The 25,000-nt window shown below is 34.7% G+C and overlaps 1 protein-coding gene across 10 annotated transcripts in view; it reads right to left on the reverse strand.

The window, feature by feature from the left end:
- FOXP2 (forkhead box P2) overlaps positions 1 to 25,000 on the reverse strand; it is a 568,485-nt gene that overhangs the window by 5,974 nt on the left and 537,511 nt on the right. For all 10 annotated transcript variants that reach the window (XM_056118036.1, XM_056118034.1, XM_056118033.1 and 7 more), the window contains 2 exons: positions 24,377 to 24,446; positions 23,428 to 23,591 (listed from right to left, as the gene is read on the reverse strand). In XM_056118036.1, coding sequence (XP_055974011.1) covers positions 23,428 to 23,591; positions 24,377 to 24,446 — 234 coding nt within the window. The remainder of the gene's footprint in view (positions 1 to 23,427; positions 23,592 to 24,376; positions 24,447 to 25,000) is intronic.

The following is a 25,000-nucleotide window of genomic DNA, read 5'->3' on the forward strand; positions in this document are numbered from 1 at the left end:
AAATATCTAGGGGCACTCTAAAACTTATTTGACACAAGACTATAGTTCAGGCAAAGTGGAAAAACATTTGGATTCCTAGAAAGTTAAAATGAAAACAAAATATGTCCTTTAGGAAGTGCTCACAGGTATTATTCCATTTAGAGAAAATATTTCTCCCTCCTCTCTTAGTAAAAAAAATTGAAATATCCACAATAGCAAAAATAATTTTGATGTAAAAACTACACATGCTTGTGATATATTAGTTTTTTACCAACACAAAGTTTTTAGATTTTATCTTCAGACTTCTCCAGATGTCCTTCTTTAATGCAACAACAAAACAAAATGTTTACCAGTCCTGATAAATGAAAACATAGATATTATTTTGCTAGTGGTGAGACACTTAAAATTGCAACAAAGATGACAATTTGAAAATATGCTGGAATAAGCCACCAGAACCTTTATTTGTTCTTTCTGTAATACCCCTTAAAAAGCTGAACATTTTAAGTGTACAGATTTAAACATAACATCAAGTACTGTATAGACTACACAGTAGAAGAAAACAATGATTATCTGAAAACTACATATGATCAGAAATAGCATCACATGTACAAAAATGCTGCTATAACAGCTTTAACAAACTTCAGATCAATTTAGTTGGCCAAGATAGTTACGTAATGAAAAGAAACTTGGACTGATTTAAACAGTGATTTTCATTATACAGAAATTTTGGGGTGATATAAACAATTTTTATTTTGTAGTAATGTAAATAATTTTATTAACTTACTGGATTCATAATTCATCTTATTACAATAGCATTCTAGGAGGTGAGTTGCTTAAGTAGCTCATATTGTCTATAGAAGTTTTGTTAATTCTTAAAAAAATGAACAGTGGTTCATGAGATTTCAGAAACTTACAATATTTATTAGAGAAATATCTAGGTGTATAAAAATAATTAAAAGTCAGTAAGGGAAGTCAATTCTGGAGTGATGGTTCCTGAAACTATTCTCACATTCTGCATGCATGGGCAAAGAAAACTGAAATTTCCCCAAATGTTTCTACTATATCAAGCTGCTTTCAGCTCTAATCTCTCAATTCTCAGTATAGATTACTCCCTAGGGATAGGTTAAAAACTATGGGAAGTGGCCATTATAAGACCATTATTGCACTCTGTGGGGTAAATCATGAAATTATATTGTAGCAGACGCAAATAAAAAGTGAAGAAGATAGTTTGTCATTGATATTTAATAAAAATAAAGTTATTATGCTTATGTTTTATGTGTATAAAAAGTTACATTAAAAATCCAAAGCACTGTATCACTGATATAAGAAAATGACTTGATTTTAAATCTCCAAGGTAGTATTTATTGTCCTGCATGAAGAGCATTAAATAAAATTATAGTCCCTAAATAACCAACATTAGTTACTCTCAAGAATAATAAATTACAAAAGTAGAATTTCTAATGTAAGCATACAAAAAATTTGTTGACACTATTCTATATAATGATTAAATTCCTTAGTCCTAATAAAAAATTATAGAGTTGATAAGAAAATTGGAAAATGTGCACCATATAGATGGAGGAGGGGCAAGGTAGACAGGGGAGATTTATATATATATATGTTTAAAAATTTATATCTAAGAGGAGAAATATAAATATATACAAATGTGTATATGTGGACAGATACTTTCATAACAGTTAAAGCCTGAAATAATATTTTTAAATGTTCCTCATTTTAAACACAAAACCAAAATTTCTGACTTAAAAATCTTCCATTTGAATTAATTTAATAACTACTTTGTTAAATGTTTCACTGAATTAGCCAAGATATTGAATAAAATGACAGATGACAAACCTACTAGTTATTATTGTGTCCTATGGACAATTCCATAATTTTAAGCATTAACTGAATCTAATGTTGATATTCTCAAACTACCTTCTAAAATATACAAGTGGAGTTTTCTACTAATGCTACCTGTGAAAATCATTTTCAGTTGATGATTATTATTTTCAAATGTTCTTTTGTGTTATATCAGATTTTCTAGATTCAATCTGGGATACACAACATTTAACTACATGCGAAACTTTAAGTACTAGACATCATTAGCATAATTTTCTAAAGATATGATAATAGCCTCTTTTACTAATTATGTCTCCTATACATATTACATTAAAAATTTCAAGATTTAATAACTTTATTTTTCCAAATATATTGAGTAAATTACTTTATATACAAAGAGTTCTTGCACTGTCCTATGACATGATCTAAAATGAATTAGCACTATTTTGGGCATCCTATAATATTGCTAAAGATGCGACTTCTTGTAGTTGGTATGTCAACATTCTTTTGTATTCCAAGGACAGATAAAAAGTTCCCACTATTTTCCCATGTTTCTTAATTTCCTGTTCTATTTTATTGTTCTCCCATTTACAGAAAACTGGTTTTACACCTTACCAAATTCATTAGTGTGTACTTTTTGAGTTGGATTTAACTTAAGTAGTTTATGGGAATGTTTCAAGCTCAAAATCAAGAGAAATAAAAGCAGGATGCATTTTTTAAAAATATAAAAGAGAAAAAAGTTTAAAGGATAGCTTATAAAAGAATGTTCTATTGTATTCTGTAAGAATTTGAATATGCAAGGACTAAACTTTAACCATATCACTGCCTTGTAAAACAAATGTCTAAAGTGAAACATAGAGCAATGAGACGTGATTACATCCAAATCTCAATCATTCTCTAGAGTAGGACCCAGCTAACTACAACAGTATTTCTAAATAATAGTTTCTGTTCCATATTCAAAATCTTTAAAATATTTTTATTGGCTCACATTCTAGCCATTTTTCATGTTGATTTAGTCTGTGCTTCCCCTTTCAATTACCTGTGTGTATTACACAGAATTTCTGGGGTGGACCAGAAAATGCCAAGATTCAGGTACATGTCTTGAATGCAGATGACTCTAGTTTGAATCCCTGGCATCACATATGGACCTCTTACTACAGCCAGTAGTTGGTCCTGACCAAAATCCAAGAATAGCTCTTGGACATGGCAGGGATAGCCAGAAATAATAAAAATAAATAATAAAAATAAGGGGTCAGAGAGGTAGTACAGTGACTAAGATATATTGTCTGCGCATGGCTGACCTGGGTTATATTCCAGGCACCACATATGATCTCCCAAGCACTGAGAAGAATAAACAATGCTGCGTGTGGCCTCCAAACGAAACAAAACTTAAATGACTAAATATAAAATTAAAAAACAACAACCTGGAATCCCCTCCTGCTGTTTATTATACCTTTGTTTGCCATTCGAGAACCAAATCAAATCTAATCTACTTAGCAAGACTTTGTTTAAAATGTCTGCTATATTGAACTCCTGCTTTGACTCTACCAGGCATATTATTTTTTGTTGATTATTCTGATGATCAAAAATAAAGATCTTCGAAACTCTAAAGTTTTATCAAAAATAAAGATCTTTGAAACTTTTGTTGCAAAATTCTCTGTACCTTCACAGATAGGAGAATACACACAGCATGGACTGAGCAGATCAATATTAGTGAGTAAGTGATGTCCATCAGGCCATCAAGAGTTTTATTTGTGCTTTCTTTTAAGGAAAAAAATTCTCTCTGAAATTTATTAATTCTAGAAGTCTTTTCATTCAGAATTAGTTAATGAACAATGTATCAGATCTAGTACAGTTATAGATTTACTGTCATTAAACAACAGCAACTCGGAGAGCCCGGCAAGCTATCGGAGAGCCCGGCAAGCTACCGAGAGTATTCGATATGCCAGACACAGTAACAACAAAGTCTCCAATGGAGATGTTACTGGGCCCGCTCGAGCAAATCGACGATCAACGGGAGGGCCTTTACCTTTTTTTTAAACAACAGCAATAGGGGCTGGAGTGATAGCACAGCCAGTAGGATGTTTGCCTTGCAGTGGCCAACCCAGGTTCGATTCCCAGTATCCCATATGGTCCCCCGAGCACTGCCAGGAGGAATTCCTGAGTGTATGAGTCAGGAGTGATCATCACATCACAGGGTGTGACTCAAAATGCAAACAAGCAAACAAACAAAAAAACAACAGCAATACTTTTTAATGCCCATTAAAAAATTAATGATTTATATCAATATCATGTAAAAAATTAAAAGGGAGAAACTTAGGTATCCTAGGAACTAATACTGCTTAAAAATAATAGGAAAAATTATTGATTAATTATGTATATAAATTTGTGGACTTCTTTTCAATGAAAGACTTTTTTCCTATCGATTAACTCTCTCTATGTGAGGTTTCTGAATTCTGGATTCATGAAAGTTCCATCTTTTCGCTTGTTCTATTATATGACAATACAAAAGTAGACACAAGGAAACACATGTAACTTTTGTGGGTTGCAGAATGTATGGAAATTAATGTTTTCTACGGTCATTAGAAGTATATTTTCTTTTTTGCCCCTATTACAGGCCGACCCAGGTTCGATTTCTCCGTCCCTCTCGGAAAGCATGGCAAGCTATGGAGAATATTCCACCTGCACGGCAAGCTCCCCGTGGCATATTCGATATGCCAAAAACAGTAACAAGTCTCACAATGGAGATGTTACTGGTACCCGCTCGAGCAAATTGATGAACAATGGGAAGACAGTGCTACAGTGCTATTACAAGACATGATGTTTATTTAATTTACTTCTGAAACTAAAGTGTATATCTCTTTAATGTTCATTTCCCAAAATTCTTCAAGGTAATGTGTATTATAACACCTTAGAACAACTAGATTTTCTTATAAAAATGTTCCCCTCCAATGTAAAAATCATCCCTGACAAAAAAGTAATTGCTTCTGAGATACTTGCTCCTTAAAGTCTAGCATGAGGTGTTTCTGAACACTTAGGAAACTTATTTATAATTTTATTTATGAATAAAGTGGTTAATAATACATTAAGAGTATAGAGGGATTTAAGAACAAAATGCTTAAGGTTGAATCCTCAATCCTTTATTTCCTAGCTCTGTGACCTTAAGGAAGTTACTTGAAATCTGTGCCTTTGTTTTGTTACTTCTAAAACAGGGAAAATAAAGAAAAAAGTATCTAGCTTTATATAGCTGTTATAAAATATAAATTATATGTATGTGTATATGTGTATATATATATACTTATACACACATGCATATATATACATATATAGTACTTGAAAGAATGCCTGACCAGAAATGTTAGAAAAAGTCATAATATAATTATAGCTTACTGTCCTTTTAATTTTTTAAATATACTCAGTATAAATACATGAATTGATTTCTAAACATTAATTGGGCTTAATTAGTTCTAAAAATAATTTAGTCTTCTCAAAGTGATAATTTTATAACTATATCATAAAATTCATAAAATGAAGATAAACATGCTTCAGATATGAGATGTTAGTCATCAGAGTAATTCATGTAACAGCTAGCAACAACTCCTTCAAAGTACTTTAAAGTAAAAAAAAATAACAAAATAACATATTTTACTATATTCCAAATATAAATATTACCAAACACAATATTTCTTAAATATATTGAGAAGTAGTATCATATTTGATTTTAAAGCACATAATCTAATTGTCTTAATAAAAAGAATATTGACTTAACCAGAATTTTGGAACTCACTGTGGACAGTATGGTCTATCCATGGAACAGAAAATTTCTAAATCAACAATACCTTCTATTCCACTACTTACACTTTACATGGTAAAGCAATGATTTATGATTCCCAGAGAGAAGGTATATCCACCTCCTATTCTGATATACATTACATTTGGAAGAACTAGAAAGCTATTAGGAAAATTAGAAAGCTATTTAGGACTTCTTTGGAGAAGAAGAATTTATTGGTGGAGGTATAAAGTTTTTTTTTTTTATTCTCAGACAGAGAGGTAAAAAGCCAGCAATGGAAAGGTATCAAGTTTGAAATGTAAATAATTCTAAGATAAAAATGACTTCTTCATGTGGGGAAAAACAATTCAATAAGCATTATGTTTAAACCACTGGGCTTGGGGCTGATATACCCAGTGCTTCCTTTACTTAGAGGTTTCAATTAGTAGAACAAGTGAGACATAGATATCAGAGAATTGCACAACAGGCTGAACAGGGTTCATACATTCTGTAGTAGACAAACTGTTAAGGGAGAGAAACTCTGGCCACACAGTAAGTGAATGCTCTCTGAGGGAGGGAGGCGTCACTTCAAGTAAACTTCGAAATATATAAGAATGTTCATTATGCATAGTTGACGAAAAGGGCATTTAGAGTGAAAATGCAAAAAACGAAGCAGATGTGTTGTGGAGAGGCTGTGAAGAACCCTGAGGCTGTGGAGAAGCCAAGGGCAAAGAGGGATTGGTAATAAAAAGAATATGTTAGAAAGCAGAACAAGGTCAGGAGGCAATAGGCCCTGGAGTTCAGTTTTATGGAGTTTAAAATTTATCTTCTGTCAGCACAAGGGCTACCGATGGTTTCTACACATACCAGTGAAGAGACGTGCACACTGCAGGACAGCAAACTCAGTGCTGGGCACTGGAGGTAGGGCTGATCAGTTAGGTGCTTTCTCACACAGCGTAAGGCAGGCTGAGTTGGCAGGATTAAAAAAGAGTAGAGAAAATGATGGCTGGAGTGATAGCATAGTGGGTAGGGCATTTGCCTTTCACGCAGCTGACCTGGGTTTGATTCCTCCACCCCTCTTGGAGAGCCTGGCAAGGTATCGAGAGTATTCTGCCCACACAGCAAAGCCTGGCAAGCTATCTGTGATGTATTCGATATGCCAAAAACAGTAACAAGTCTCACACTGGAGACGTTACTGGTGCCCGCTCAAGCAAATCGATGAACAACGGGAGGATGGTATTACAGTGCAGTGCTACAGAGAAAATGATGAAGTTGGGGGAATCTTTTCTCTTCTTTTGATCCAAAATATATGAAAAACCATATATGTTTGTGTGAAATATTGTACTATGCCAAGGAGAGAGAAGTGTCTAAATCTAGGTAAAAAATTCTCAAAGTTAGGCAGGAACAACAGAACTGTGGGTAGGTCACTTGCCTTGCTTGCAGTCAGCCCGGGATGAATCCCTAGCACCACATATGGTCCCCGGAGCCCTGCCAGGAATGACCACTGTGCACAGCATCAGAAGGAAGCCCCAAGCTTGACCGGGTGTGGCTCCCAAACAAAACAAAATTCTAAACGTTAAATAATGGTACATGTAGCTTTGGATGATCTTCATGACACGCAATTCTGATAAATAGTTTGTTATTTTAATTGCTCTATGAGGTGGCACAGATCCTAAATAGCTTGTGTTAGAGTTAGCCAGACGTGAGTCTTGGGGACAATTACACAGTCTGTGGCTGTCATCCAGAGTTGAGCCACTGCTTGGCATGCTGATGCAAACAGGTAAACTGTCCAGATCCAAAGCACCCTGGGGTTTGGGATCTCAACTCAAGAATGTCAACATCTAGGATTCTTTCAGACAGAGCTTCCTGAGGGCCAGAGTTGCTACTCATCACTGCGTCTCTCATCCAAAAGAGTTGAAACCACCAGGCACCAGGACTGCACTGTCCAGGAAGCAATATGGCAGGAGAAAATGATGGGACTGCCTAATACTGCAATTGACCACATGGTTAGCACATTTGATGGGGTTGCTGCTGCTGCCCACTTCTTGGGCCAGTCCACTCCACACATTCAACCCTCAGTGCCCGGGTTTCCTTTTATTTCCTTTCCTTCATTGGTTTTGTCACTCTCCTGCCTTGGGTGTCATAAGCCAATTTTTCTCAGAGAAAAAAGCCAGTCACTTCTCCCAATAATACTTAGGTATTAGTAGCCAGGAATATATTGAAAAGATTTATTTTTGCAATGAAAAGAAATGGTTATGATATGCTCATCAACACAGTTATTACTGTTAATACTTTCTCATTGGAAATTTTGTTTACTTTGGATTTTTTGTCTGCATTCTTATTTCCTTTAAAAAAATGATTTTCGGGGCCAGTGAGATAGTCCAGGGGTAAGGCACCTTTCTTGCACATGGCTGACTCTGGCTTGTGTCTCTGGCATTAGGTGTTCCCCTGAGCCCTGGCAGGACTGACCTCTAAGAACAGAGTCAGGAAAAAGCCCAGAGTACTGGTATGTGTGGTCCATACCAACCCCCATTTAAAGTAAAATTATTTGCCAAGGGAATGTCATGGGAAAGGAGCATTGCGTGTGACTTTTTTTCCAAGTGAAAAGAAATAATTTTAAGAAAGGAGTAGCAAAAATTTAAAAGTGAAGTAAACATCTCAAAAAGAAGGTGATACACACTATTAAGGATTTTGCTAAGAATCTTCAAATACTTGGAGAACTTTAACTATCCCTTACCATATCACTGGCTTGGAGATGAACAAACTCTGAGATGCGGCCCCTAAATTATGTAATTCTACAGGTATCCTCTTAATACGAAATGCCATACCAACACAAAGAAATTAGTATCCATTTTCTGAATGACACTCATGTTTTGTGCTTTGGTAGCCTTTGCTCACATCATCCGAGACTCAAACCTATTCTAGTCTTCTTTATGTGTTTTAAAATTAGGTTGGGAAAAAATATGTTGGGGGGGAAGGGCTCTTTGTTAGTGCTCAGGAGGTACAAAGTTCTTTCAGGCAATTTTTTGAACAACCAGACTCGCAGTTCAAGGCGAGAAGCTGAGGCTGTACCATTGCTCTGGTTCTGTTGTGCTGGGAAATAGCATCCCTCTTGTTCACTGTTGCTCCAATCCCAGTGTTGCTTAGGGGCCTCCAGGACTGTACCTGGCAAGGCTTGGGGGCCATGTGATATCAGAATCAAACTCAGGTCAGTACATACTAATCATGCACCCAAACCATTGTATTAGTACCAGAACTTAAGTTGAAAATTTTTTAAATGCCATTTTTAGTACTGGATAGATAATACAGAGATGGGGGTGCTTGCCTTGCATGCATCCAACCCAAGTTCAATGCTCAGAACCATATACGGTTACCTGAGCATGAGCAGGAGTGACTGACCTCAGAGCACAGGGCCAGCGTAGCCTCCAAGCATAACTGTGTATGTCCCAACACTACCACCACAGAACATCTTTTCAAGCAAAAAAGGTGATACATCAATAATCTCATAAAATTCAACCTCAAACTCTTGATATTAATATTACAAAGCTATACTCTAAAAAGCCCTTTCAGATACTCCATGAAAACACAGATACTTTGAATTTTTCAATTGGTTCATAATTTTCTCTATTTCCTTTTTGGACTTTATCATTCACCTTTGCATATTCACTTCTCTATTAGATACAGATCACCTGCCAGTTCCCAGAAGAGAGTATCACACATGATAGGTGTTCAATAAACTTTATTCAACTTCAGTGAACATAACATCTCTGCACCATTCAAACTGCTAGGGTTCTACTATGCAAAGTAGCAGTTGATATTTTCACTGTAGCTTAATGTTAATTGTATATCCTGCCCACAGTATTAGCATATTCCAAAAATACAAAGCACAAGTATATTTTAAGACTTGATTGTTGGCTAAAGAAATTCTGCTTCTTTAGGAGTACAAATCGTTAAGCATTGGAAATAAAAATGAAAGGCAGGAGGTTGTTTGCCTATACACCAACCAAAAATTTATATTTTGATAGGAAAGTTTAAATAATTAGTTGTGGCCATACCTTACATTACTAGAGGAATGTATACTGTATCTTCCACTTTATTCAATAATAAGTAGAGAGGCTGATCAATCGCTCCCGTTTGCTTCAGAATAAAAAAGTGCAATGGAAAAGGATTTCTTAAAACTATCTGTCCATAATGTACATTAATTAAGGGTTCAGAGAGATAGTAGAGGAGGGTTGGTGCTTTTCTTACACACAGAAAAGTCAGGTTTGAATCTCTGGTACCACATATGGTCCCCAAGCACTGCCAAAAGTGATCCCAGAGCCCAGAGCCAGCACAAAGCCCTGAGCACCACTGCGAATGACTCAAAAAGCTAAAATAAATGAATAAAAATGAACTATTCTACTGTCTTGCATACTTTAAAAATAACATTGCTTATTTCTGCTAGTAACTATATCACTACTATAAGTAACTATATCACTACTATAAAAGATGCAAATCCCTACATAACACTGAAGATGCAATCCTCAGAAAATAGCATTAGGACCAAAATCTTTCAATTTTACTATAGCTAGTTTTTTGAACCACTATAGAAATTTTTGTTCTGTAGAAAGAAATTCTATATATAAAAAACTTTTTGAAACATATTGAACATATTGCAATATGCATAATCCTGAAACCATGCATTTATTTCTTACTCCATACATATTTGTTCTAGACCTTAATTCTAATGTTTGCTGATTCACAAGTCTATTTAACTTATTTATAACTTCCCATCTACATGGGATACATTAACTTCCACAGAAAAGTTAATATTAAAAATTCTTTATTTATTGATACATCCTAATTACTCTTCAGTCACATAAAAATATCAGAATAGGGGGTGAAGCATACAGAGAAGGGGTTAAGGCACTTGTCCTGCATACTATCAACAAACCCAGTTTGATATCTGGCACTATATAATTCCCCAAGTTATGCTAAAAGTGAACCCCTGGCTGGGAGAAACCCAAACTCCCCCCTTTGTTTTTTGTAAATATCAGAATAGGGGGTGAAGCAGTAATACAGTGGGTAGGGAGCTTGCTTTGCATCCGGGTTCCATGCCCAGGATCCCAGATGACGCCCCAGGCCCTGCCAAAAGAGATCCTTGCATGTAGAACCAAGAGTTAAATCCTGAGCATGGTAGGGTACTATCCCAAACAAACAACAACAAAAATCCAAGTAGACGGATGATTGCTGCTATAAATTAATGTTGTCTATGAATTGGACAGAGTTTTAAGTATTTCACATGATGAGTAAAAGTTTTCTTATTCAAAGAAAATACATGGCTGAGACGTCCTTACTACTTTTCTTTTATTATCTACAATGTCTATTTAGCACATGGCACAAAGATATTGAATAATAATCATACTAGTATGTAAGCATTTAGCATAATATCAAAGGATACCATTAGCACATCATTAATTTTATGTGTTTATTTAATACATTTTTATTTAACTAGTCCAAGTTTGCCAATGGCAAAACTCTTGTGTTATAAAATATTATTGTTTTGAAGACATAGATAAATTTAAAAATATAATTACAGAAGGTTGATTTTAATAAAATTAATATTGGGGGGAGAAAAATGGTACAAAATGTGGGGCACCTGCCTTGCATGTAGCCAACGTGGGTTCGATTACCATTATTAAGTATGGTCCATGAGCCTAGTAGGAGTGATCTCTTGAGCACAGAGCAGGAATAGTCCTGTAGATATGTCCATGTGTACATATGTAACATATATATACATAAGCCTTGCACAGCTAATATCTATCTATCTATCTATCTATCTATCTATCTATCTATCTATCATTAGTGGTGACTTTATTTTTAAGTAACCAAATTCTATTGACTGATATAATTAAAGGTTTATTTCATGACATCCAGCATAAACATTTTAAGTCATTTTCAAAAATTTCTCACAGGAAAAGTTGTAAAATAATTCATGTTCATTTGACAAGCACACAAAAAATGGGGATCATATAATTTCAATTTCACTAAATTTCTTTTAATATAGATAAAAGAAAATACTATAATTTTATTTAAAATTTAAGGGCTGGAGCAATAGCACAGTGGTAGGGCGTTTGCCTTACAAGTGGCCAACATGGCCAACCCGAGTTTGATTCCTCCGTCCCTCTCGGAGAGCCCGGCAAGCTACCGAGAGTCTCTCACCCGCACAGCAGAGCCTGTCAAGCTCCCCGTGACGTACTCGATATGCCAGACACAGTAACAACAAGTTTCATGATGGAGACGTTACTGGGCCCACTCGAGCAAATCGATGAACAACGGGAGGACCGTGACCATGAAATTGTAGACTTATAAGACATTTTAAATCTAGTTAATTCTATTTATATAAATTCATGTTGACATGAGATGGGATTCATATTTCTTAAATATGTGAAATTTTGAGAGAAACATTTCGATTTCCTACTTAAATAGAAAGCCTTTTAGTTTGCTTAACATAATGAGTGAAATTGAAGCTTTTAAATGGAAAAGTTTACCTCTAAAAAAGAAATGTTGGAACTAAAGAGATAGCTTGTACCTCATCCAGGTTCCACAGAGTCCCTAGATTACTGCCAGGAATGATCCCGGAGCACAATGTAAGCCCAAAGCACTGTCAGTTTAAAGTTAAAAAACTCAAAACAAAGCATACAAACAAAAAAATAAAGAAGAATACATGCTTAGTGTGGATGATGCTCTGAGTTCAATCCCCTACTGCATTCCTTCCTAGCACTACTGAGTGTCACTTGTCTTTGAGTCCAGTATTGTTGGCAGGCCTTTATCACAGAGTTAAGCATGGCTGGAAGTGGTATCTAGTTGCTAAGTCCCATTGGAAGTGACCCCTATTAAAAAGGGTGAGGTGAATAGAAAAATTATCACAAACAAATGACTCCCCTTTCTATGTATACTTTGCATGACTGGTTTATTCAGAAAAACAAAGTTGAAAAAGTCCTATTATTGTGTGTGTGTATGCATGTTCATGTGTGTGTGTGTGTGTGTGTGTGCATGTTCATGTGTGTGTGTGCATGTTCATGTGTGTGTGTGTGCATGTTCATGTGTGTGTGTGTGTGTGTGCATGTTCATGTGTGTGTGTGTGTGTTGTGTGTGTGCGCTGTTTTTCTTTGGTTAATCATTAAGAGCAAAATTATATTTTTATCAAAGTTAAACTCAAGCTTGTATTTATTCATTAAAAATTGTTTGGGAACCACATCTATAGTGCTCAATGCTTACTCCTGCCTCTATGCTCAGGGATTCTCCTGGTGATGCTCAAGGCACCACACGGGGTCCCAGATATTGAACTTGGGTAAGCCACATGTAAGCCAAGAACCCTGACTGCTGTACTATCTTTCTGGTCCCACGATTCCTATTTAATCAAGGGTCATGACTAATGGTAGTTGAGGGTCAGAAGGGCTAACCCTCTGGTGTTAGGTGTAGTGGATTAGGTGCTGGGAATCAAACTCGGGGCCTCATACGTTAGTCTGAGTAGACCACTTGAAATATCTCCTCAACCCCTTTCACAAACTTTAGTCCTAAAATACTTAATGAATCTTTTAACTCCTTTGTTCCATTTTCAAAAATATGTAGCCACTTAAAATTTGGTTGTAAAGGAATATTGTTTTTAGATAGTTATGATTAAAAAGTTTCTCTATTACAAATTGCCAAACTTTTAAAGGAAGCAGTTTAAAATTCTATCCTACATTCTAACAGGTCTGACACTATGGTGGAGTTTCAAAGTTCCTTGTAAAGTCAATAGAAGTTCTAAGAAAAGCAGCAAAAAGGTGGATTAAGGCTAATGAAACATGTTTATAAATGGTATGCATATATATTTATATTAAATGTCTAAGATTTTTTGCCCTTATCTACAACATTATATTAAAATTTATTAAAATTTATGCAACATTGTTTGAAGAAACTGGATTTTACATGATTTGGAGGCTTAGTCCCAAATGATTTCACGTAGTGTCACCACAGTACTGACAAGGAAAAAAAAGAACAAAAACAATTCTCTTTTATATTTTGCCAAATTATTTGATTTATAAAAGTTAAAGAGTGATCAAAAACGCTAAAATAAAATGAAAATATAGACCTAATTATTTTGAATATTATTAAGTGTAATATATTGTACCCAATCTCCAAATGAGAATAGTTGCCAATAGATAGACATTGTTATTTTCATTTTTTGCTCATAAGTAGAAACTTTTAACAATTTTCAGCTATGTTTGAGCAAAAATACATTTCTATGCTTTTCTTTGTGTTTTTGGTCTATCCTGGAAGTATTCAGTGCTTACTTTGGTTCTGCACTCAGAGATTATTCCTGGCAGACTTGGTGGACCATTTGTGATGACAGGAATGGAATCTGGGTCAGATGCATACAAGATTTTGCTATATCTCCTTAAGAACAAAACAAAACAAAACTTTTCCCTCCCATTTTTATTGAAGTATGATAATTGACAATATTTTTACAAATTTTTAATGTTTCTTGCACACATTGCTCCAACACAATATTTTATATATTTTTATTTCTAATATACTGGTTAGAGAAATTAGCCTTTAAATCAGCCCTGCTTCTCTTCCAAAACAACTTGCATCCAAAATATTGTTTTGTTTTTCTCTCTGACCAAATTCCATTCAGAAAGGTTAAGATGTTATATGGACAAAGAGGTGTATTTGTCATGGTTTCTAATCTCCTGTTTAAGAAGTTAGTATCTGGTTTCTTGAAGATCTTAACCCCCAAATTTTAATAGAGTCGGGCCCTAAGGCTACAGCTAGAACCCTCTGGTGTGGCTCATCCATTTTTTCCGAGTGTTAGCTATTCCCTTTATACAAACTACCAAAATGGAACTGTCCTCTGAGTATCTTGACAGAGACTGGCTGCATCAAAATTACATACAATTCATATCACTCAATTCCTCTAATCATCAAGACTGTCTATTGCCTCTGAGCCTCCTTCACTCAAATTAAATGCAGTTTGGACTCGATATATTGAACTAATATGTACTAATATCACAAAAGAATGAAGTAAAACCAATATTCACCTTTTAATCTTATTTAATATATTAGGTTTTCCTCAGACTTACTATTTTAAAAAAAAAAGGGCTACAGACTAAAATTTATAATTTTATAAAATATCTACAATAAGACAGCATTGGATGACCACTGATGACTTTCCATCCTGTCTTTTAATATCTTGCTGATGAGCTTTCATTTTCAGTTTACAAATTTAAAGCAAAATAAACATGTTAGATTAGACTACATATGGCAAACTATGGGCCAGAGCAATAGCACAGCAGATAGGGCGTTCGCCTTGCACACGGCGAACCCAGGTTTGATTCCTCTGCCCCTCTTGTAGAGTTCGGCAAGCTACCGAGAGTATTTCGTCCGCACAGTAAAGCCTGGCAAGTTATCCGTGGTGTATTCGATATGCCAAGAACAGTAACAACAAGACTCACAATGGAGACATTACTGGTGCCCGCTCGAGCAAATCCATGAACAACGGGAGGACAGTGCTACAGTGCTATGGTAAACTCTCCGTTATCTATTGTTCATAAGAAGTTATTTAATTTTATCCTGATGGGAAGTTTTATAGAATGTGGGAACCCCGAGAGAAGGTTTTTGTTTTTTGCCCTTGTTTTTCGGAAATTTTGGGTCACACTCAGCAAACTCAGGGTTTTTTTCTGGAGGTGCTCAGGGGACTATATGGGATGCTGGGGATTTAAACTGTGTTAACTGCATGCAAGGCAAACACCCTATCTGCTGTACTATCACAAGTTTTAAACTATGTTTCCTAGTGCCAAAGTATTCAAGAGCATCATGAGAATCTTAAATGATAATTTTTTCCAAACAGAATGCACACTATTTCAATGTATTACAATAGAATTTATTAGAGCCAGAGAGAGAGAGAGAGAAAGAGAGAGAAAGGAGTTAAGGCAGTTGCCCTGCATATGGCTGATCTGCTTTAAACCTTGGAAAAACATGTGTGTTTGGTGCATAGCCCTAAGCACATGAACAGGAGTTGCTCCTAAACACAACGTTGAGTGCCCCCCAATGCACTATAATAAAGTAAGCTTCTTATGCAAATTATTCTCATACTAGTATTAGGAAATAAAGTTGACTTACATAAACATATCTTTGTCATAAAACATTTAAGAGTCACCAAATGTGCATCTACTTTCCAAGCCCTAAAGTGAAGGAATCAAGTAAAACTAACAGTGATATGTAAAAACTATCAGTTTCCTCTGGTGTTGGAAGAAAAAAATTAATAATGGAGAGCAATATTCACTCTTTAAACAATTTAGTCAATGACTTTTGACCTTTAGAGAAAAGAAAGAATTAAAGGCTCAAATCGTATTAGTGTAAATGATGGTGTACCATCTAACAAAGTAGCTTTTTATAAAAGATGTGAAACAGAAGCAGTAAGTGACAATATAGTCAGGTAAAAGTTTTAGATACTCTTTACCTAAATTGTGGATATCAGATATCATCTGTATAGTTCTATAAAAATCCTTCAAAACCCTATAGGAACCTACAAATTTCCACAATCAGCACGGTAGGGATACAACACTTTTTTAGCTGAAGGCACTGTACCTCTGGGAGGATCTTTTTATTAAGAGGAACTAGAATGAGCTGTAAGTGCCACACATGGGGACTAGAATAATGTAAAAAGAACAGCAGCTACTGAGCCACACTTGTAGCACTTAAAAAAAAGATGAGATGATAAAGAGCTGACATAATCATAAGTTCTGCACAATCACTTTGGAAAGAAGACATCGCAAAGCTAACTAGCAAAGTTGATGAAAAAGTTAAGAGATTAAACAGACATGGAATGGAATCAGAACAAAAATCCTTAAAGGTTCAGAAATGTTAGGGGGAAAAAAGTAATGAAAGTAACTGAAAATTTGTGAATTATAAAATTTGTGATAATAGGACCAAAGCAAAAGTCTGTTTTTATGTTGAGAGCTTCAGAATGCATCTTTATGACCCAAAATGTTAGCAATGGTACTGTAGGCTAAGCAGGCATGAAAACTGTGTATGAGAGAAAGCATCCCACTTGCTCAAGTTATTGGTAACTTTTGATAGTTTTTCTCCAAAGGTAGAACCACTCCAATTTCAAATGCTTTAGTTTATAGTGAAATCTGTAAAATGAAATAGCAATTTAAATTTTAAGACAGTCAAAAGAAATAAGACAAAAAGAAGTAATCTTTTTCTACTTTTTTTGTTTATTTGGGGGCCATACACAGCTGTGTTCACTTCTGTTGGGCTCAGGGGACCATATAGGGTACCAGGAATTGAGCCCAGGTTGGATGTATACAAGATAAATACCCTACCCACTGTACCATAGCTCTGGCTCCCAAAAACTAATGTTTTATACCTGAATTTTTAAAATATGTTTCTTGATTATTCATTTATCAAGAAACTTATATTTTCGATTTCTATTCTACAAAATGGGGGGCCGAAGAGATAGTATAGTGGGCAAGGCACTTGTCTTGAACATGGCCTATCAGAGTTTGATCCCCATCGCCTCATATGACACCCACCACGGCAATAGCCCTGCCAGAAGTGATCCCTGAATACAGAGCCAGGAGTCAGCCCCAAGCTGCCTGGTGTGACCCACAAACAAAAACAAAACAGAATAAAACAAATCTATATGTACAAAATGGGGCTTGCAAATACCTTTTAACTATTTTTGTAAAATGCCATTAGAAGAGGATAAGGATCATTATTGGAATAAAATAACAACTAAAATTCTCAAGTACAAGGTCTATAAAGATTGGTGGCACACATCATATATTGAAATTTTTAGGCCACATACAATATACATTGAATATGCTTATAAAATATCGATGTGATCTCCATCCTATGGCTCTGAGGTAATGTACATTATTCCTTTCATGCAAAGCCTCAGTCTTTGACTGCCTCAACCCAAATATTTAGCTTCTAACAAATTTATTTTGTTACAAGTCTAATATGAAGTACAATAACATTCTGATTCAATACAGATCATTAACCTCAAACTTGAGAATTTGCTTTAATAAGAAGCAGAAAATAATAATAACCTCCATGTAATAAAGAATATTAGCAAGGAGAAATTTTAAATGACATAGAGGCTAAGAGGATTGGGAATGACACATAAGAAACAATCTGAAAACTCAACAGTAGGAGATTCTAATAATCAGAAAGGGGAACGACATGACAATGGAAGGCTTTGTGCACGAAGCCCTCAATACAAAACCCGCTCAGGAAGAACATTCATTTTGATCTGTAGAAACAAAATTTAAAAGTGAAAAGTGGGAATCTCATTTAACATTTTTACAAGAGGGAAGAAAGGCAAATCCGAGTCACCTGATTGAGAGCGAAGAGAGACAACTGTTTAATAAAGAAACAATTCACTTGAACTGAATATGGTGGGCACATCATTAAACCCCACTTGTTTTGGTTTTCAGGTTTGGGAAGACATAACACTGATTCTACCAATGTGAGTTCCCCTTCCAGATCTGCTCAAAATCTTTTCACTTTTCAATTAAGCTCAACACATAGAAGACAAGATGATCAAATTATTTCCATGTACATACAGCATCAATCCTAACTTTTTAAGCAGTTTTATTTTTAAGAGCCAAATATTAATTCAAAATAGTAATAGAGTCAAATATATCCATAGTCAATAGAATTCTGAAAAGCTGCGTAACTAGTGAATACTGACATTGAGTGCATAAGGGTTCTTATGTATATGACAGTTATGTACATATATTAAATTCAAATTTTTACTACTGTTCAGACCATGGCTGGAGAGACAGCACAGTGGGTAGGGAATTTGCCTTGCATGTGGCCAACCCAAGTTCAATTCCTCCGCCCCTCTCAGGGACCCGGGAAGCTACTAAGAGTATCCCGCTTGCATGGGAAAGCCTGGCAAGCTCCCCATGGTGTATTTGATATGCCAAAAACAGTAACAAGTCTCATAATGGAGACATTACTGGTTCCTGCTCGAGCAAATCGATGAACAATGGGAGGACAGTTCAGACCATAAACAGATTTAAAACTCTTTCAAAAGCAACAGGAAATTTATATATAAAAAAAACTACCTGAAAGAGGTCAAAACACTCTTCAAAAAATTAATATGAGAATCTATATTATTCTGCCTGACTTTAGCCATTATTATTTTTGCTAACCCCCTAAACATTTATCTGTTATGTGATATTAACCTCCATTTACTTGTTTCATTTTCAGTTCACCTTCAAAAAGATAAATAAAATGTAAGAAGGTCTGCGAAGATAAACATGAATGGAGTGATAGAACCTGTCACTTTCTATTCACTGAAATTTGAACACATAAAATACAAATCAAATAACCAAAATCAGAGGCATAAATTCACAAATGTACTTGATCAATATGAAGATTTCTTATTCCCTCATAGAGACAACATGATATTCCGTAATCTCTTCTTCTTAATATCATGTTCTCGAACAATCCTAGAACTTCTTTATATGGATTACCTCATGAAGTCAAACGATTTCTAATTAACTGTGATTTGTCATTTGACTCTTCATCAGCATTATCCTATGTTTGAACATTTACTTTGTACAGTGCCATGTGTTAGGGGTTCAGATACCTTAGTATCTTTAAAATATAATTTCTTCCTTAAAGTAGGAACTTCTGTGACATTAGCATACTGGCATGTAGGAGCAGTTCTGGCTTCACAGATACTGTGTTAGTCCAGATAAATCGATAAGGGACAAGGCATACAGAGACATAGAGGAGAATGTGGGTGCTGACAACATAAAAATTAGGAAAATCTTGGAAAAATTGAAGTTTTTCTATCTCTGAGAAAGATAGAATATGGGTGAAGGAAAGGATGAAAATCAGAAAAATGAAAGAGCAGAAAGGCAGTAGTTTAGGCAAAATAAATGTTGGTTGGCATTCAGGGTACTTGTGGAAGAGTAAGAGTTGGAATGGAGGGAAACTATGCTGAAGTATGAAGAGTTAAAATGAAAAACATGGATGACAATTTGGCATCTCTAATCCTCTATACAATTTATGAGGAACACTCTCCTAAAGCTGTGTCATCATTCAAAAGCCTCAATGCATCTTTTCTACCAGTCTCGGGCATACTTCTATGTTCTATTCTAGGATTTCCCCATTTTGGAAACTGAAATAAAAAAAAAAAACTATACAAACACAAACTAGTGTATAGTTTTGCTTTTCCCCAAATCTAAGGTCACTTATGCTCCAAGAGTCAGTAAGTAAAATGCTTGAGTCATCATCTTCCTTCTTGAGCCTGTACTCCTGCGTCTTTATTGTTATTGGTGCTATGATTATCCTTAATTACCCCTTTATCCCCAGGGTCCAATCACTGCTTTGCACTATTATATTTTTTTACAGTACTTCTTATATTGATTCCTAGCTTTTCATTCCCTGACTGGTGGTTAATTCAGATGCACAAACTCTAAATCTGCTCCCAGTCTTTCCCAATTCTAGAATATTCTACCGTGTGTGAATTTCATTCACTTGTGATTATTAACACTTTTGGATTACTCTTCTTAAAATACAGCTCTGATCTTGTGAAACTTAGCCCGTGTTATTAACAAGTAAACACTGACTAAAATAAGCACCATTAGCTGACATTAAAGACATTGGAAAATATGCTTCCACTTCAGGTATTCTATATTCTACTTTGCCTTTTGTATTCTAAATTCCTGTCACACTTAGTTCTCATTCTGGGTTGATACTATTCTGTTGGAACAACTCTTTCCCTACAACCTTAGATAAGGTCTTCCTATCTCAAAAATCTTACCCTGCTAAGTGCTCACTTAATGTGCTCCTAAAATTCTTGTCTCATTTAGTTTCACTGTTAGGGATCCGCTCACATCATGATTTTTGTAAAAGGAAATGGAAGAGAAAGAAAAGTAACTTTAGGAAAGTAATCATACACTTATGGAGTACTTAAAATATATTAAAATCTGAAAGATTTTGTTATTTTATATCTCATTTATAAAAACACTGTCTCTTCATAGAAAAAATATCTATAATATCAGAGGTAATACAAATCATTAATTGTGAATACATATGACAAGGAGTAAAGAGAAATTCTGATGCCCTGGACACTAATATCATTTGCAAGAATTCCATGAGGTAGATATTATTATTACTTACCTAAATTTCAGCTGAAAAAAGTGAGGAGGAAGAAACCATTTCTATCCAGCTATTAAATACTTATCTGGAGTTAGAACCCCAAAAGTATGTCACCAGAGACCATCACAAATTCCACCAGACTTTTCTGCCTCTCATTTACAGTTGCATCAACATAACTACCCTTCTCTAAAAGAACAACAAAACATGCCATGATTTAACTTTAGGACGCACTCACAAACTACTGAAATACTTTCTAAAAATGTTTTCATTTCTGTTAGAATTCACAAAACAGTCTGAATTGCATATCTATACTTATGCCACATTTCAGCTAAAAACAATATTTTTTCTTTTCCTCACTATGTATAGAGTGAGGAATTTAAATGCCTTAAAATTCTTAAGTATAATCAACTAAAAATTCTGTAGAGATGAAGTGACACTCTGACAATAGTATTTGACATCCAATATACAAAAATTACTGATAGCAGCAGAAAAATGCCATCTCAGTCTTGTGCAATTAGATTGAAATTTTGATTATAATGTATATGAAAGAAAAAGAAAATAGCTGGACTTTTTACTAATTTTCATCTAGTCTGGATTCTGTCTCTAACAAACCAAAAAGAGCTTTCCTTTTTTCTCTCTCTGGAAAATGTGCATAGTTATTTTTTACATGTGCTAAATCATGGATTAATATCATGTTATGGATATTGAATATAAACACTTTAGTTTTACAAATTCACAGCAGCAATGCATCAGGTATGAAATATACAATTCTTATATATTGCTTTATAACATGATTCTTTCTTTGAGATATTTCACAATTAAACTGCAACTAAATTAATAATATAGTATAAAATCTACAACAGCAATCGTCAAGTGAAAAATACTACTAACCTCATAATGCCATAATTTAGCCTATTTATTATTTCAAGTTCTAAAGTATGTTTAATAAACTATTTTATTAAATCATTAATTTTTAATTTTAATATTTCAATATACTTATCACCAGACAATTACATTGTAAAAATTACTTCTCTACATATCTTCTATATAAGGTCTATAATAACCATCCTATATTGCCTACTTGCACAGGGACTTGCATCAACAGCTTAAACACTTTTATTATGAATGTCTTTCATTTCTCTGAAATAGGTCTTTTTTTTAAAGGGGAAAACAGGATCTAACTCCTGTTTGCTCTTTAAAGTTTTATTGTTTTAGCATTTTATACAGGGAGCAAGCATTAGCATACTCAGGAGAACTGCTGAAAGTAAAAGGCCTCAAGCTACCCAATGCATGGCTGATAGGATAAAGCAGGGATATAAAAACTTTTGTCTGATTGCTCACTTTCCTTGTTTTAGAGTACTGCTACTCTCAAGAGCATATATTCATGTTCTTTCTACTTCGAATTTTATTACTTCTTTTGTATTATTTAATACATCTAAAGACACTTCCAAAAGACAAATTTTTCCATTTTGAAAAAGTAATGGTTTGGAACCTGCTAAAACACATTAATGTTCAGTGTGTTTTTCACAAAGGTGATAGAGTAAAAGTCCTATAAAGCAATTAGGCACAAGATCTTAAAGACATTAGTATGTCAAATAAAATCAGATGCTTAAAAGTCAACAAAAATACTCTCTGTGAAAGGTCAAATAGAAATAGGCACATATAAAGACTATATTTCTCTTCTGGATCTTTGACTACTAGGTATTTAATACAAAGATCAGGAAAAAATATAAAAGTGGAAGAACAATTCTTACCTCAATAACATGAAATTAGAATCTGCAATATTTAACTCTAAAAAGTGTGGCTGTAAGTTACAGCTCATTCAATCAATGAATGGTATATACATTGCAATATTCAGATTAGAATTTTTTCCCGTGAATTCTCAGTTCTAACAGGGTCAACACTGTTTAATAATAAACAAAAGATGGATATGCTTGGCCTATGAGTAAGGCCAAGAATTTTCTAAAGTGTCATACACATTTCTGAAATCCACAATACATCAATTTTTAATATGTCTACTCTCTCAGCTCCATTAAAAAGATGGTAGAGGAAAGATTTTAGAGTAATTAATGATATAGTTAGCTGCTAAATATTAATAGGAGTCATAGTCTTGCATAAAATATAACATATAAACCTTGCCAATACAGACGCACCAGTAATTAAAGTTGAATATGTAATTATACTGATTTATAAGACAGGCAAAAAGTTACACTTTACTAGCTTCTATGTAAACTGTGGGTAACAGTTAAACTTTGCATTTTACGGTTTATAAAAACGGGCAGTATCTTGACTACAGTTCATAAATGGTTTAGAGACCTGTAATAGTAGTAAAAATTACGACAACTTATTCCATCATGAATATTCTTATTGCACCATACAAACCAAACTGTGATAATGACCCATAAGATGTAAACTCAGATATTGCCTTATAGCCAGGAGGATGTTAGCATGAAGAATTTGTAGGGAACTGCTAGCACAATAATTATAGGACATTGGGGGGAATCTAAAAGATGTATTAAAACTGAGTTTGAGACATTTTTTTTTCTCCTATCACATATGTGGTGCAATTTCACTCCTCTTAAACTTACAATTCTTACTTACATACCATTAAACACTTCAGAAGAATACTAAATTTTAGAATCATATAAATATCGGTTCTTCCTTTCACAGAAACTGTTAACCACACTTACATGTGCGGCTGAGGTGAGCAGCCTGGACTGCTGTTCCCATTGCTGTCGATATGATCCAGGGAACCATTGAGGTCTTCATGGACAGCCTGCAGGAGGCCACTAGATGCATTATTGATCAGTCCGGGATTACTTAGCAAAGGTAAACTGCTCTCTGCCAAGGCAGCCTAGTGAAATAAAGAAGGTGTAAGCCAACTTTTGAAATGCCCCTTACAGCAGTTTAAAAAACACTTATTTTCCTTTAATAGATTTGGATTATGATGTAGACACTGGGGAGCATTCAAGTAAAAAGCACAGAAATGACACATACTCCTAACTGGCAAATTGTAGCAGAGACAGGAAGACAATGAAGTGGGATGTGAAAATCTAAACAACTATTTTTCTCACCAACTTTCTCACTCATGTTTCAGCCTTTCCACATAATGAATCAGCCTACTCGCATGCAGTGAAATCATACCAAGAAAAGGTAAGCAGCTGTTCTGCTTTTTAAAAATGACCAAAACTTAACTCAAAATAAAGAAGTCCTGACATTTGCCTTCTCTGCATAAAAATTATATATTATAATTAAACTTTAAAGTTTTTGCCACGAGCACCATGTTCCCCAACACTATGATGTGAAATCATTTATGACAGCCTGGATAAATATTAATGCACAGCCACATGCATTTGTAAAAGCTTCTATCAATCTAGCATTTGCAGGAAAACTGAGTGTTCCAGATTTTGCCACAGGGTGTCCTTCTTGCTTCTTTACATCAAAAGTAGCTTGAATTAGAACCAGTGCTTTCTACAGTACTAGGTACTACAACTTACTTGGATGCTAAACCAACTATTAAGAACTATCACAACCTCACCTAAATACAAAGCTATGCAGCGTGGGGGAGGGAGAGAGGTCTGGGGCAGAAATGTCAAAATATTTAAATGTAAGGGTAACAGAATGCACATTAAATATTACCTGCAAACTGGCATTAAGAGCTGCTCCATAGCCTAAACTGGTAGGTATATTTTTTACTAAAGTTGGGCTTCTGGAAAAAAAATAAAAAGGGTGATTTATACTTCAAATTATAAAATACATGGATGATAATAATCTCAGTAATATGATAGGTTCTGGCTTGTTGCCTCACATACTAGTCGAGAGTAGATGTACCTGAGATTGCAGAATGAGGTGATAAGAGTACAAATATATAATTCTCAGCATATGCTTTGCTCAGGAATATAAGGAATAAAACTTTAGACTATGCTGTACAGGCAAAGTGGGGCATGACCTTGAGGATCTCTTGCTGAAGTGAGTATTTTCTTTCCGAGAACATTCATAGAAAAAAATTTAATGTAAATATACAACACAATTACCAATTTGATGCAATCAGGAAATAATTAATGGTTAATTTCTAGAACACTGTGAATTAACATAACAAATTACCATAGTTAATTAAATGACAACATAATGGATTAACTATTTCTTGAATGTAGAAATTAGCACATACTTGACTACAGAAATCAAAAGTGAAGGACCGATGGAAAATAAAATCTATTAAAATCAGGTCTTCACAGAAGGCAATAGTAACTTGGGGAAACAAGT

This window comes from Sorex fumeus, unplaced genomic scaffold, assembly GCF_029834395.1.
Source record: "Sorex fumeus unplaced genomic scaffold, SorFum_2.1 ptg000037l, whole genome shotgun sequence".
Lineage (NCBI taxonomy): Eukaryota > Metazoa > Chordata > Mammalia > Eulipotyphla > Soricidae > Sorex > Sorex fumeus.